At 36.6% G+C, this 14,994-nt stretch overlaps 1 protein-coding gene across 1 annotated transcript in view; it reads left to right on the forward strand.

Moving 5' to 3' along the window:
- The window catches only part of MROH9 (maestro heat like repeat family member 9), a 118,009-nt gene extending 103,452 nt beyond the window's left edge, over positions 1-14,557 (forward strand). The window contains exons 19-21 of the mRNA XM_055583777.1: positions 10,435-10,497; positions 12,656-12,986; positions 14,131-14,557. Of these exons, the coding sequence (XP_055439752.1) occupies positions 10,435-10,497; positions 12,656-12,986; positions 14,131-14,557 (821 nt within the window). The remainder of the gene's footprint in view (positions 1-10,434; positions 10,498-12,655; positions 12,987-14,130) is intronic.
- Positions 14,558-14,994: the final 437 nt, after the last annotated feature.

The raw sequence follows: 14,994 nt of genomic DNA on the forward strand, positions 1-14,994 counted from the left end.
CTGCGAGCGCACGCCAGTGTTATCTATTTGCAGCATCCCTCCCTCCCTCCCCACAGCGCGGCTGAACAAGTGAGCCTAAATAAAATTAAAAAAAACAGTGTCCTCCACCTCCCCCTTTGTGTCAGGGCGGGAACCAGACACTGAAGAGACCAGCAAACAGAAGAAGCTATAACAGAGGGAAATGCCTTGGAAGCTACAGGCCATAGATTAAAACCCTGTGGTTTCTACGGACTACATAGGATCTTGAGAAATATAAGTCAGACCAAGGAACTAGCCAAAAATGAACTGAACCCACAATACTCACAACAAAACCAGAGAAAGACCTAGATATATTTTTACTATTTTTACGATCAATCTTTCTTTCTTTTTTTTCTTTTTTTTAATTAAAAAAAAATTTTAAGTCCTCTATTGTCCTTTAATTTTCACTTTTATAACTATTACTTTGCAAAAAAAAAAAAAAAGACCCTATTTTTTTTTCTTCTTCAGCAAACTTCATATATATATTTTATAATTTTTTGACGGTGTTTTGTTTTGTTTTGTTTTTTTCTTTTTCTTCTTTTCTTTAACATTGTATTTTTGAAATTCCAAACTCTACTCTAGATTTTTAATTTTAGCCTTTTGGTATATGTTATCAATTTTGTACCTATAGTTTTTTTCATAATTTCTGTGACTTTTTTTTTTTTCTCTGTTTCTTTCTCTTCTTCTTTTGTATAACATCATATATCTGCAATTCCAAACTCTACTCAAGATTTTTAATTTATGCTTTTTGGTATTTGATATCAATTCTGTACCTGTATTTTCTTTATAATTTTTGCGACATTGTTTTTGTTGGTTTGTTTGTTTTCTCTCTTTATTTTTCTTCTTCTTTTTTTTAACATTGTATTTTTGAAATTCCAAACTCTACTCTAGATTTTTAACTTGTGCTTTTTGGTATTAGTTATCAATTTTGTACCTGTAGTTTCTTTATAATTTTCACGACCTTGTTTGTTTTTCTTTGTTTGTTTTTTCTCTCTTTCTTTTCCTTCTTCTTTTCTTTAACATCATATTTTTGAAATTCCAAACTCTACTCTAGATTTTTAATTTTAGCCTTTTGGTATATGTTATCAATTTTGTACATATAGTTTTTTTTATAATTTCTGTGACTTTTTTTTTCTTTCTTTCTTTTCCCTCTGTTTCTTTCTCTTCTTCTTTTATATAACATCGTACATCTGCAATTCCAAACTCTACTCAAGATTTTTAGTTTATGCTTTTTGGTATTTGATATCAATTTTGTACCTGTATTTTCTTTATAATTTTTGCAACATTGTTTTTGTTGGTTTGTTTGTTTTCTCTCTTTATTTTTCTTCTTCTTTTTTTTAACATTGTATTTTTGAAATTCCAAACTCTACTCTAGATTTTTAACTTGTGCTTTTTGGTATTAGTTATCAATTTTGTACCTGTAGTTTCTTTATAATTTTCACGACCTTGTTTGTTTTTCTTTGTTTGTTTATTCTCTCTTTATTTTCCTTCTTCTTTTCTTTAACATCATATTTTTGAAATTCCAAACTCTACTCTAGATTTTTAATTTTAGCCTTTTGGTATATGTTATCAATTTTGTACATATAGTTTTTTTTATAATTTCTGTGACTTTTTTTTTCTTTCTTTCTTTTCCCTCTGTTTCTTTCTCTTCTTCTTTTATATAACATCATACATCTGCAATTCCAAACTCTACTCAAGATTTTTAATTTATGCTTTTTGGTATTTGATATCAATTTTGTACCTGTATTTTCTTTATAATTTTTGCGACATTGTTTTTGTTGGTTTGTTTGTTTTCTCTCTTTATTTTTCTTCTTCTTTTTTTTTAACATTGTATTTTTGAAATTCCAAACTCTACTCTAGATTTTTAATTTTTGCTTTCTGGTATTAGTTATCAATTTTGTACCTGTAGTTTCTTTATAATTTTCGCAACCTTGTTTGTTTTTCTTTGTTCGTTTTTTCTCTCTTTCTTTTCCTTCTTCTTTTCATTAACATCGCATTTTTGAAATTCCAAACTCTACTCTAGATTTTTAATTTTTGCTTTTATGTATTTGTTACCAATTTTGTACCTTTAAGAACCCAATCTTCAGGACCCATTTTTCACTAGGGAACGAGATTACTGGCTTGACTGCTCTCTCTCCCTTTGGACTCTCCATTTTCTCCACCAGGTCGCCTGTATCTCCTCCCTAACCCCTCACTACTCTACCCAACTCTGTGAATTTCTGTGTGTTCCAGATGGTGGAGAACACTTAGGGAACTGATTACTGGCTGGATCTGTCTCCCTCCTTTTCATTTCCCCCTTTTATCCTTTTGGCCACCTCTGTCTCCTGCCTCCTTCTTCTCTTCTCTGTATAACTCCGTGAACATCTCTGAGCGGTCCAGTTGTGGAGTGCACATAAGGAAGTGACTACTGGCTAGCCCACTCTCTCCACTATTGATTCCACCTCATCTCATTTGGGTCACCTCTAACTCCCTCCTCCCTCTTCTCTTCTCCATGTAATGCTGTGAACCTCTCTGAGTGACCCTCACAGTAGAGAAACTTTTCATCTTTAACGTAGATGTTTTATCAATGGTGCTGTATAGAAGGAGAAGTTTTGAAACTACTGTAAAAATAAGACCGATAACTGGAAGTAGGAGGCTTAAGTCCAAACCCTGACTCCAGGGAACTCCTGACTCCAAGGAACATTAATTGACAGGAGCTCATCAAACGCCTCCATACTGACACTGAAACCAATCACCACACAAGGGCCAACAAGTTCCAGGGCAAGACATACCAAGCAAATTCTCCAGCAACAAAGGAACACAGCCCTGAGCTTCAAGATACAGGCTGCCCAAAGTCACCCCAAAACCATAGACATCTCATAACATTACTGGACATTTCATTACACTCCAGAGAGAAGAAATACAGCTCCATCCACCAGAACATCGACACAACCTTCCCTAACCAGGAAACCTTGACAAGCCACCTGTACAAACCCACACACAGTGAGGAAACACCACAATAAAGAGAACTCCACAAACTGCCAGAATACAGAAAGGACACCCCAAACTCAGTAATTTAAACAAGATGAAGAGACAGAGGAATAGCCAGCAGATAAAGGAACAGGATAAATGCCCACCAAACCAAACAAAAGAGGAAGAGATAGGGAATCTACCTGATAAAGAATTCCGAATAATGATAGTGAAATTGATCCAAAATCTTGAAATCAAAATGGAATCACAGATTAATACCCTGGAGGCAAGGATTGAGAAGATGCAAGAAAGGTTTAACAAGGACTTAGAAGAAATAAAAAAGAGTCAATATATAATGAATAATGCAATAAGTGAAATTAAAAACACTCTGGAGGCAACAAATAGTAGAATAACAGAGGCAGAAGATAGGATTAGTGAATTAGAAGATAGAATGGTAGAAATAAATGAATCAGAGAGGATAAAAGAAAAACGAATTAAAAGAAATGAGGACAATCTCAGAGACCTCCAGGACAATATTAAACGCTACAACATTCGAATCATAGGGGTCCCAGAAGAAGAAGACAAAAAGAAAGACCATGAGAAAATACTTGAGGAGATAATAGTTGAAAACTTCCCTAAAAGGGGAAGGAAATAATCACCCAAGTCCAAGAAACCCAGAGAGTCCCAAACAGGATAAACCCAAGGTGAAACACCCCAAGACACATATTAATCAAATTAACAAAGATCAAACACAAAGAACAAATATTAAAAGCAGCAAGGGAAAAACAACAAATAACACACAAGGGAATACCCATAAGGATAACAGCTGATCTTTCAATAGAAACTCTTCAAGCCAGGAGGGAATGGCAAGACATACTTAAAATGATGAAAGAAAATAACCTACAGCCCAGATTATTGTACCCAGCAAGGATCTCATTCAAGTATGAAGGAGAAATCAAAAGCTTTTCAGACAAGCAAAAGCTGAGAGAATTCTGCACCACCAAACCAGCTCTCCAACAAATACTAAATGATATTCTCTAGACAGGAAACACAAAAACGGTGTATAAATTCGAACCCAAAACAATAAAGTAAATGGCAACGGGATCATACTTATCAGTAATTACCTTAAACGTAAATGGGTTGAATGCCCCAACCAAAAGACAAAGACTGGCTGAATGGATACAAAAACAAGACCCCTACATATGTTGTCTACAAGAGACCCACCTCAAAACAGGGGACACATACTGACTGAAAGTGAAGGGCTGGAAAAAGATTTTCCATGCAAATAGGGACCAAAAGAAAGCAGGAGTAGCAATACTCATATCAGATAAAATAGACTTTAAAACAAAGACTGTGAAAAGAGACAAAGATGGTCACTACATAATGATCAAACGATCAATCCAAGAAGAAGATATAACAATTATAAATATATATGCACCCAACACTGGAGCACTGCAGTATGTAAGACAAATGCTAACAAGTATGAAAGGAGAAATTAACAATAACACAATAATAGTGGGAGACTTTAATACCCCACTCACACCTATGGATAGATCAACTAAACAGAAAATTAACAAGGAAACGCAAACTTTAAATGATACAATAGACCAGTTAGACCTAATTGATATCTATAGGACATTTCATCCCAAAACAATGAATTTAACCTTTTTCTCAAGCGCACATGGAACCTTCTCCAGGATAGATCACATCCTGGGCCATAAAGCTAGCCTTGGTAAATTCAAAAAAATAGAAATCATTCCAAGCATCTTTTCTGACCACAATGCAGTAAGATTAGATCTCAATTACAAGAGAAAAACTATTAAAAATTCCAACATATGGAGGCTGAACACGCTGCTGAATAACCAACAAATCACAGAAGAAATCAAAAAAGAAATCAAAACGTGCATAGAAACGAATGAAAATGAAAACACAACAACCCAAAACCAGTGGGACACGGTAAAAGCAGTCCTAAGGGGAAAGTCCATAGCAATACAGGCACACCTCAAGAAACAAGAAAAAAGTCAAATAAATAACCTAACTCTACACCTAAAGCAACTAGAAAAGGAAGAAATGAAGAACCCCAGGGTTAGTAGAAGGAAAGAAATCTTAAAACTTAGAGCAGAAATAAATGCAAAAGAAACAAAAGAGATCATAGCAAAAATCAACAAAACCAAAAGCTGGTTTTTTGAAAGGATAAATAAAATTGACAAACCATTAGCCAGACTCATCAAGAAACAAAGGGAGAAAAATCAAATCAATAAAATTAGAAATGGAAATGGAGAGATCACAACAGACAACACAGAAATACAAAGGATCATAAGAGAGTACTATCAACAATTATATGCCAATAAAATGGACAACGTGGAAGAAATGGACAAATTCTTAGAAAAGTACAACTTTCCAAAACTGGACCAGGAAGAAATAGAAAATCTTAACAGACCCATCACAAGCACGGAAATTGAAACTGTAATAAAAAATCTTCCAGCAAACAAAAGCCCAGGTCCAGACGGTTTCACAGCTGAATTCTACCAAAAATTTAGAGAAGAGCTAACACCTATCCTGCTCAAACTCATCCAGAAAATTGCAGAGGATGGTAAACTTCCAAACTCATTCTATGAGGCCACCATCACCCTAATACCAAAACCTGACAAAGATCCCACAAAAAAAGAAAACTACAGGCCAATATCACTGATGAACATAGATGCAAAAATCCTTAACAAAATTCTAGCAATCAGAATCCAACAACACATTAAAAAGATCATACACCATGACCAAGTGGGCTTTATCCCAGGGATGCAAGGATTCTTCAATATCCGCAAATCAATCAATGTAATACACCACATTAACAAATTGAAAAATAAAAACCATATGATTATCTCAATAGATGCAGAGAAAGCCTTTGACAAAATTCAACATCCATTGATGATAAAAACTCTCCAGAAAGCAGGAATAGAAGGAACATACCTCAACATAATAAAAGCTATATATGACAAACCCACAGCAAACATTATCCTCAATGGTGAAAAATTGAAAGCATTTCCTCTAAAGTCAGGAACAAGACAAGGGTGCCCACTCTCACCATTACTATTCAACATAGTTTTGGAAGTTTTGGCCACAGCAATCAGAGCAGAAAAAGAAATAAAAGGAATCCAAATTCGAAAAGAAGAAGTAAAGCTCTCACTGTTTGCAGATGACATGATCCTCTACATAGAAAACCCTAAAGACTCCACCAGAAAATTACTAGAACTAATCAATGACTATAGTAAAGTTGCAGGATATAAAATCAACACACAGAAATCCCTTGCATTCCTATACACTAATAATGAGAAAACAGAAAGAGAAATTAAGGAAACAATTCCATTCACCATTGCAATGGAAAGAATAAAATACTTAGGAATATATCTACCTAAAGAAACTAAAGACCTATATATAGAAAACTATAAAACACTGGTGAAAGAAATCAAAGAGGACACTAACAGATGGAGAAATATACCATGTTCATGGATTGGAAGAATCAATATAGTGAAAATGAGTATACTACCCAAAGCAATCTATAGATTCAATGCAATCCCTATCAAGCTACCAACAGTATTCTTCACAGAGCTAGAACAAATAATTTCACAATTTGTATGGAAATACAAAAAACCTCGAATAGCCAAAGCGATCTTGAGAAAGAAGAATGGAACTGGAGGAATCAACCTACCTGACTTCAGGCTCTACTACAAAGCCACAGTTATCAAGACAGTATGGTACTGGCACAAAGACAGAAATATAGATCAATGGAACAAAATAGAAAGCCCAGAGATAAATCCACGCACATATGGACACCTTATCTTTGACAAAGGAGGCAAGAATATACAATGGATTAAAGACAATCTCTTTAACAAGTGGTGCTGGGAAATCTGGTCAACCACTTGTAAAAGAATGAAACTAGAACACTTTCTAACACCATACACAAAAATAAACTCAAAATGGATTAAAGATCTCAACGTAAGACCAGAAACTATAAAACTCCTAGAGGAGAACATAGGCAAAACACTCTCTGACATACATCACAGCAGGATCCTCTATGACCCACCTCCCAGAATATTGGAAATAAAAGCAAAAATAAACAAATGGGACCTAATTAACCTTAAAAGCTTCTGCACATCAAAGGAAACTATTAGCAAGGTGAAAAGACAGCCTTCAGAATGGGAGAAGATAATAGCAAATGAAGCAACTGACAAACAACTAATCTCGAGAATATACAAGCAACTCCTACAGCTCAACTCCAGAAAAATAAATGACCCAATCAAAAAATGGGCCAAAGAACTAAATAGACATTTCTCCAAAGAAGACATACAGATGGCTAACAAACACAGGAAAAGATGCTCAACATCACTCATTATCAGAGAAATGCAAATCAAAACCACTATGAGGTACCATTTCACACCAGTCAGAATGGCTGCGATCCAAAAGTCTACAAGTAATAAATGCTGGCGAGGGTGTGGAGAAAAGGGAACCCTCTTACACTGTTGGTGGGAATGCAAACTAGTACAGCCACTATGGAGAACAGTGTGGAGATTCCTTAAAAAACTGGAAATAGACCTGCCTTATGATCCAGCAATCCCACTGCTGGGCATACACACTGAGGAAACCAGAAGGGAAAGAGACACGTGTACCCCAATGTTCATCGCAGCACTGTTTATAATAGCCAGGACATGGAAGCAACCTAGATGTCCATCAGCAGATGAATGGATAAGAAAGCTGTGGTACATATACACAATGGAGTATTACTCAGCCATTAAAAAGAATACATTTGAATCAGTTCTAATGAGGTGGATGAAACTGGAGCCTATTATACAGAGTGAAGTAAGCCAGAAAAAAAACACCAATACAGTATACTAACGCATATATATGGAATTTAGAAAGATGGTAACAATAACCCTGTGTACGAGACAGCAAAAGAGACACTGATGTATAGAACAGTCTTTTGGACTCTGAGAGAGAGGGAGAGGGTGGGAAGATTTGGGAGAATGGCATTGAAACATGTAAAATATCATGTATGAAACGAGTTGCCAGTCCAGGTTCGATGCACGATACTGGATGCTTGGGGCTGGTGCACTGGGACGACCCAGAGGGATGGTGTGGGGAGGGAGGAGGGAGGAGGGTTCAGGATGGGGAACACATGTATACCTGTGGCGGATTCATTTTGATATTTGGCAAAACTAATACAATTATGTAAAGTTTAAAAAATAAAATTAAATTAAATAAAAAAAAATAAAAAAATAAATACTAGAAAATTAATCTTTTAATGCCTAATACATTACACCAAAACTTATCAAATATCCCAAAATAAAACTAAGGAAAGAGGTACAAGACTGAATCATAAACATACATACACACACACAGAAAACAAAACAAAACTAGAAAATTCTGAGAAGATTTTTATTGTAACATGGTCAGTTCTCCTCAACTTGATCGGTATATTTGATACAACCCCAAAAAAATTTTCACCAGGAGTTTTGGGTGTGTATGTATATGAAATATGAGAAGTTGATTCTAATTTTTACATGAAAATTTAAGGGTTTGAGAATAGCCAAGAAAATTTGAAAAAAAACCCACAAAGTTGAAGAATTTATACTATCAGATATCAAGACCCATCATATATTAAGGTAATATAGAAATGGCACAATGATAGAATGGAGTTAAGACACTGACCCTCACATAATTTTTGATATAAATGATCCTACAAAGCAATAAGGAGAGGACTTTTTTTTCTCTCTTAATAGTGCTAGATTAATTACATAGGTAATTAATCAACCTGTATTTTATGCCATATAATTTCAGTTGAATTTGAAATACATAAATGTAAAAGGGTAAAACAATAAAGTTTCCAAAAGTAAATATGGGAGAATATCTTTATGACCTTGAGACAGCAAAAATTTCCTATCAGGACCCCCAAATTCACTAATTGTAAATTGGACTGCAATAAAATTAGAGGACTTCTCTGGTGGACCAGCAGTTAAGAATCCCACCTGCCAGTGCAAGGGTCACAGGTTTGATCCCTGGTCTGGAAAGATACCACATGCCTCAGGACAACTAAGCCAGTGTGCCACAGCTGTGGACCCTGTGCTCTAGAGCTTGTGATCCACAACAAGAGAAGCCACCACGAGTTGCCCCCACTAGCCATAACTAGAGAAAAACCCCTGCAGAGCAGCAAAGATCCAGCACAGCCAAAAAATAAATAATTCTGCTTATCAAAAAGAAAAGTACAAATGGAAAAGTTTTGCCCTGAAGTTTTGCCCTGGGGTAGGAGAAAATAGTTGTAATAGGTGTAATATTTTTAAAAGGCTAGTAATCAGAATTTAAAATGCCCCAAAATAAATAATTTTAAAACAACTCAATAGAAAAACAGGCAAGAGACATACGAAACAGATGCTTTGCAAAAGAAATATACAACCGTATATCCAATATACCAAATTATATATCTAATTATATATTCAACATATATAAAATTATATATCCAATTTGTATATCCAATATAATAATACCACCAAACCCATGAGATTGACTGAAAGATTGACTAACAATTATCAAGTGTTAGAAAGGATGGAGAGCAGTAGAAATGTTCATACAATGCTGGTAGGAGTGAAAATTGGTACAATCACCTTGGCAGCTCTTCTGCAGTAATGATTAAAGGTGACCATAAACATACTTATTAGCTAGTAAGTCCACTCCTAGCTATACACCAAACAGTAATGCATATAAATCTACACCAAAGTTCATGTACAAGAATGCCCACAATAACATCACTATTCATAATAGCCTCAAATTAAAAACAACACACTGTCCATCATAAGCACAATGGCTAAAAAGTGATGCATTAATAAGATGGCATATCATACAAAAAGCATTCAGAAAACTCTTTCTGTGAAGAACCAGATAGGAAATATTTCAGGCTTTGAATACCAGGCTCTGTGGCAACCACTCAACTCTGCTGTTTGTAGGGTGAGAAAAGCTGAAGATGATCCATAAGCAAATAAGCTAATAAGCATGGCTCTGTTTCGAGAGAACATTGCTAACCTCTGTCATGTAGCAATGGAAATGAATGAACTATTGCTATGTTTAAAAACAGGATGAATCTCACAATGTAGTGTTGAGCAAAAGAATGTATTCTGAAAGGTGAAGGAGGAAATTGGGAAGGGCATAAAGGAGGCTCCTAGGATAATGGTAATATTCTATTTAAAGGCCTAGGTGATAGCTAGAAGTATTCACTCTGGTCATATATTACGGTGTACAAATGTGATTTGTGCACATTTATACACATATATCTCAATAAAGATTTATTAATTATTTGAAATCACTAATTATTCAAGAATAATCTAGAGATGTTTTGCTTTGAAGAAAGCACTGAAGGTAGATACTATCAGATAATGTATTTTCATAATGTATTTTGGGGTAACTTTAATTTTAATTTGTGCATAGGGTACTTGGCAAAATTGGGTGGCCATTTACTGCTCAGAGATGAAATTGATGTCATGCTTGAGGGTAAGTGTTGAAATTATAATGAAATCTTTATATATAGGCCTAAATAACTTCCCTATTTGTGATTCCATTTATATCTGAGCTCTATAGTGATGCCAGGGATGGGAAAGTGCTATAGAGGTAGTTAGGTGGTTAAGGGGAAATCAGTAGAAGGACTGGGATAAGGGGCATCTTTTTTTACTTTTTATTCTTTCCCTCTATCTTTCTCTGCTTCAATCTCTCCATCTACCCCTCTCATTATCTAAGACCAAGCTATCATCTTAGAATCCTTAGGAACTACAGAGAGTTAAGAATTCAATCACTCATTAATTCATTCAACAAATATTTATCTGGCATCTACTATATGACAGCACTATTCTAAGAGCAGGACATACAGCAGCAGACAAAGCAAAGTCCCTTCCCTTAGAGAATTTACATTTTAGGAGATAGCAATATGTACTTACATCAGAAGAGCTTCTCTGATAGCTCACTTGGTAAAGAATCCACCTGCTATACAAGAGACCCTGGTTTGATCCCTGGTTTGGGAAGACCCCCTGGAGAAGGGAAAGGCTACCCACTCCAGTATTCTGGCCTGGAGAATTCCATGAACTGTATAGTCCATGAGGTCACAGAGTCAGACATGACTGAATGACTTGGGCTTCCCTGATAGCTCATTTGGTAAAGAATCCGCCTGCAATGCAGGAGACCCCAGTTCTATTCCTGGGTCGGAAAGATCCACTGGAGAAGGGATAGGCTACCCACTCCAGTATTCTTGGGCTTCCCTGGAAGCTCAGATGGTAAAGAATCCACCTGCAATGTGGGAGACCTGGATTCAATCTGGGTTTTTAAGATCCCCTGGAGAAGGGAAAGGCTACCCACTCCAGTATTCTGGCCTGGAGAATTCCATGGACAAAGGAGCCTGGCAGGTGACAGTTCATGGATTGCAAAGAGTTGGACAGGACGGAGCAACTATCACTCATATGTTGTAATTTGTGTTACATTTGTGTTATGGACTATAAGGTTGCAAAGACTCGGATACGACTGAGCGATTTTCACTTTCACTTTTCAATACTTATTCTATCAAAATGTTTGGACCTCTCTCGGCCTCTGCCTATTTCCCCTTAGGGATCAGAATTTCAAACAGGTTGCAGCAGAAAATAAGGTGGCTGCCTTCCTTCCTTCTTTTGGTAACAGACTTTGTATTGAAGAGACATTTTAGATTAGTAGAAACTAGATATTTCCTGTATACCTCCTGCCCCCACACATGCACAGCCTCCTCCTGTTACCAACATCTCCCAGCAGAGTGGTATATTTGTTACAATTGATGAACCTACACTGACACATCATTTTCTTCCTTTTTCATTTTTTCATTCACTCATATTTATTGACTGCTTGCTGCCTGGAGAATCCCAGGGACAGGGAAGCCTGGTGGGCTGCCATCTATGGGGTCGCACAGAGTCGGACACGACTGAAGCGACTTAGCAGCAGCAGCAGCTAAATTCTAAGCATTCTCTCCATGTTGCTCAGATATTTTTGTTTGCTCTCTTCCTCCTCCTCCTGCTCCTTCTCCTTTTTCTCTCATTTCTGGATCTATCTGTTTTTCCTTCTCTATTTCTTTTTATTAAGAAAGAAAATAATAACTTCCCACAAGCTCAGTATCTGGATATAATGATATTTGCATTTTGGTATATATTTAATTGCAGGTATTTTTAAAGAATATAAACTATTGTGTATTTATTTTTTAAACTATCATAACTGTTTTATAATTTTTTCACTTACTCATGTCATAAACATCTTTTCATGCTAAGAAACATGAGTCTATATCATCATGTTAACATGTATGTCCTACTTGGCTTTATGATATTCCATTAATAACTTTAAGTCCTTTCCTGCTGATGAACATTTAGACATTCTACTTTTTTCATTATTCGGAGCAATATTGAGCCTATTCATGAATATATGTTTATGCTGTCTAGCAGAATGCTCAACACATAATATGCCCTCAGCACATAATGAGGTCCAGTGAGGACAGAAGACAAAAACTTCCTGGATTCTATTTGTCTAAGTAACAAAAATTAGGGCAGCGGGGCTCCTGTGAAAGGTGGTGAGACTTTTTTGAGTCTGAGAGCTTCTCAGACTATGAAAGCAATGCTTTGAATTAATGGCCTTTCTACTGTTACAGCTATTGACCGAGTGATTAGGGATGAAGATCCTGTGATCAGAGAGTTGGCAGAAAAAACATACAAAATTTTTATGGAAATAGCGTATAAATTGACCACCTCAAATATTAAACAAAGCTTCCAAAGACTGTTTAACTTCATCTACTTAAAAAAATTGAAGCTTCTTTATAATTATAACCCGCCCAAGGACCTGACAGGCAGTCCTATGGGGATTAAAGAAATCAGGAGTGATAAAGAAGCCATCACAAAAGATAATTATGAAGATGTATTGGTAAAGAATGAAGGTGCATCGGTAAAGAATTCAAGGTTCCCCAGTGCCTTGGAGTACTCCTCGTAAGAGAAGTGATTTCCTTTCTCCCTTGATAACTGGAGTCCTTTTTAGATGCTTTTGTGAAGGATGCAAGAAACTTTTATAGTCTCTTCTTGATCCTCTAACTCAAATGTAGAAATGTCCAGCCTCTCTCTGTCTGACAGTGATTAAAAAGCCTTACTTCATCAAAACCACTAATAAAACTGAAAAAACATATAAGCAAAGTGTTTGATGAGAAACTCTTGGAGCTTGATGTGGTCAATACTTACCTACTGAACATCTTCCAAGTGCCAGACACTGTGTGGGAATATTTGGATGATGTCAACAAGGTTCCATCCTCAGGAAGACACATGGTATTGTTATTTCCATCCTGCACTGAATGCTGCCTGTTGTTGTTCAGTTCCTAAGTCATGTCCGACTCTGTGACCCCATAGACTACAGCATGCCAGACTCCTCTGTATTTCACTATTTCCCAAAGTTTGTTCAAATTCATGTCCATTGAGTCAGTGATACTATCTAACCATCTCATCTTCCGCTGCCCCCTTTTCCTTTTGCCTTCAATCTTTCCCAGCATCAAGTCTTTTCCAGTGTGTCAGCTCTTCCCATCAGGTGGCCAAAGTATTGGAGCTTAAGCATCAGTCCTTCCAATGAATATTCAATGTTAATTTCCTTCAGAATTGATTGGTTTGATCTCCTTGTGCAGTATTTACAAAGAAAGAAATAGCATTGCAGGGGAAGAAGATTGAGAGCAGACAAACTATTCCAGATAGAGATATTGAGGCAAGAAGAGTGTTGGGGGAAGCTGGAGAGTTTGTTGTGGATACAGATGGTTAAGGAGAGAAGAATAAGGAGAGTTGAAACCTGAGGGGAAGAGTGTGCTCTGCTAATGGCTTTAAACTTTTTGAAATGAAAACTGCATAATCAACATAATTAGTGGTCCCCATTGCCATCAGGATCCTGTTTAACATTTTATTCTGGTTTATAAGAAGGTTGATATATAGATGTTGATCTGCAGTGATCTTGCCTGACTTAAGGCTTCAGGTTCATCTTTCACTCATCTCACCTTACCTTCCTCCCACCTGTGTCACATCCTAATATAAACCATCCCAGCCACAGGGACATCTACTTATAGTTAGATGAAAGCCCCTTTTCCTCCATCACTTCCAGTGTTGTGGCTTTGGGATGGGTCAACTTGCAGTTCACACACATTTTCATCTCTCTGCCAGCTTACCTTGCTGGTGTGGGGCAGCAGCCACTGTACTTTCCCTTGGGTCTTCCTCCAGCTTCTGTCACTTCTGGGCCAAGTGGATTGAGTAATGTTTACAAAAGACACCAACTTATCCTGCAGGACAACTACATCATCAACATCCTCAGTGTCGGAGGCAGCAAGAGACTGACACAGTCCCCAGCTTGTGGGTTCTACCTTACCCCTGCTCTCCACTTTACACCTACCTTCCCTTCCCAGTTGCCTGTCCTGCAGACTTCAAGCTCCAACATCAGATGTGAACACAACAACCTTGCAGAGATTTCTTCACCTGCTTCCACAGCTTCTTACAGTCAAACCTCTGGTTCTGCCTCTCTGATTGAACCCTGACTGATATATCTGAGATGCATTTCCAATCCTCTTTGATCAGATAGTTGGATGTTGTTCCTATGTTTTGCCTTAATGCTCTGAATACCTATTATTAAATTCATCACACTGTAGTGAAATTACTAATGTCCTTCTCTCTCTGCCCTACAAATCTGAAATTTCCTGAAAGGAAATGTTACACGTGGTTAAGTACTCTGGAACTCATAGTCTGGCACCTAATATATGCTCAATGAATACTTGCCAAATGAATAAAATGCTAAAGTGACATATTGCTCTCATGCTTCAATAAAAATTTTCAGATAATTATGAGTGCTACTTCATATTAGAAATGATGACAGAATAGATGATTCCAATTTACCTTTTAACCCATATTATTTCATATCATCCAGATGTCCCAGACCTAACTTTTCCAAATCACAGAAAATTTTCTTTCCCACCTT

Source organism: Bubalus kerabau, chromosome 5, assembly GCF_029407905.1.
Source record: "Bubalus kerabau isolate K-KA32 ecotype Philippines breed swamp buffalo chromosome 5, PCC_UOA_SB_1v2, whole genome shotgun sequence".
In the NCBI taxonomy this organism is placed as follows: domain Eukaryota; kingdom Metazoa; phylum Chordata; class Mammalia; order Artiodactyla; family Bovidae; genus Bubalus; species Bubalus kerabau.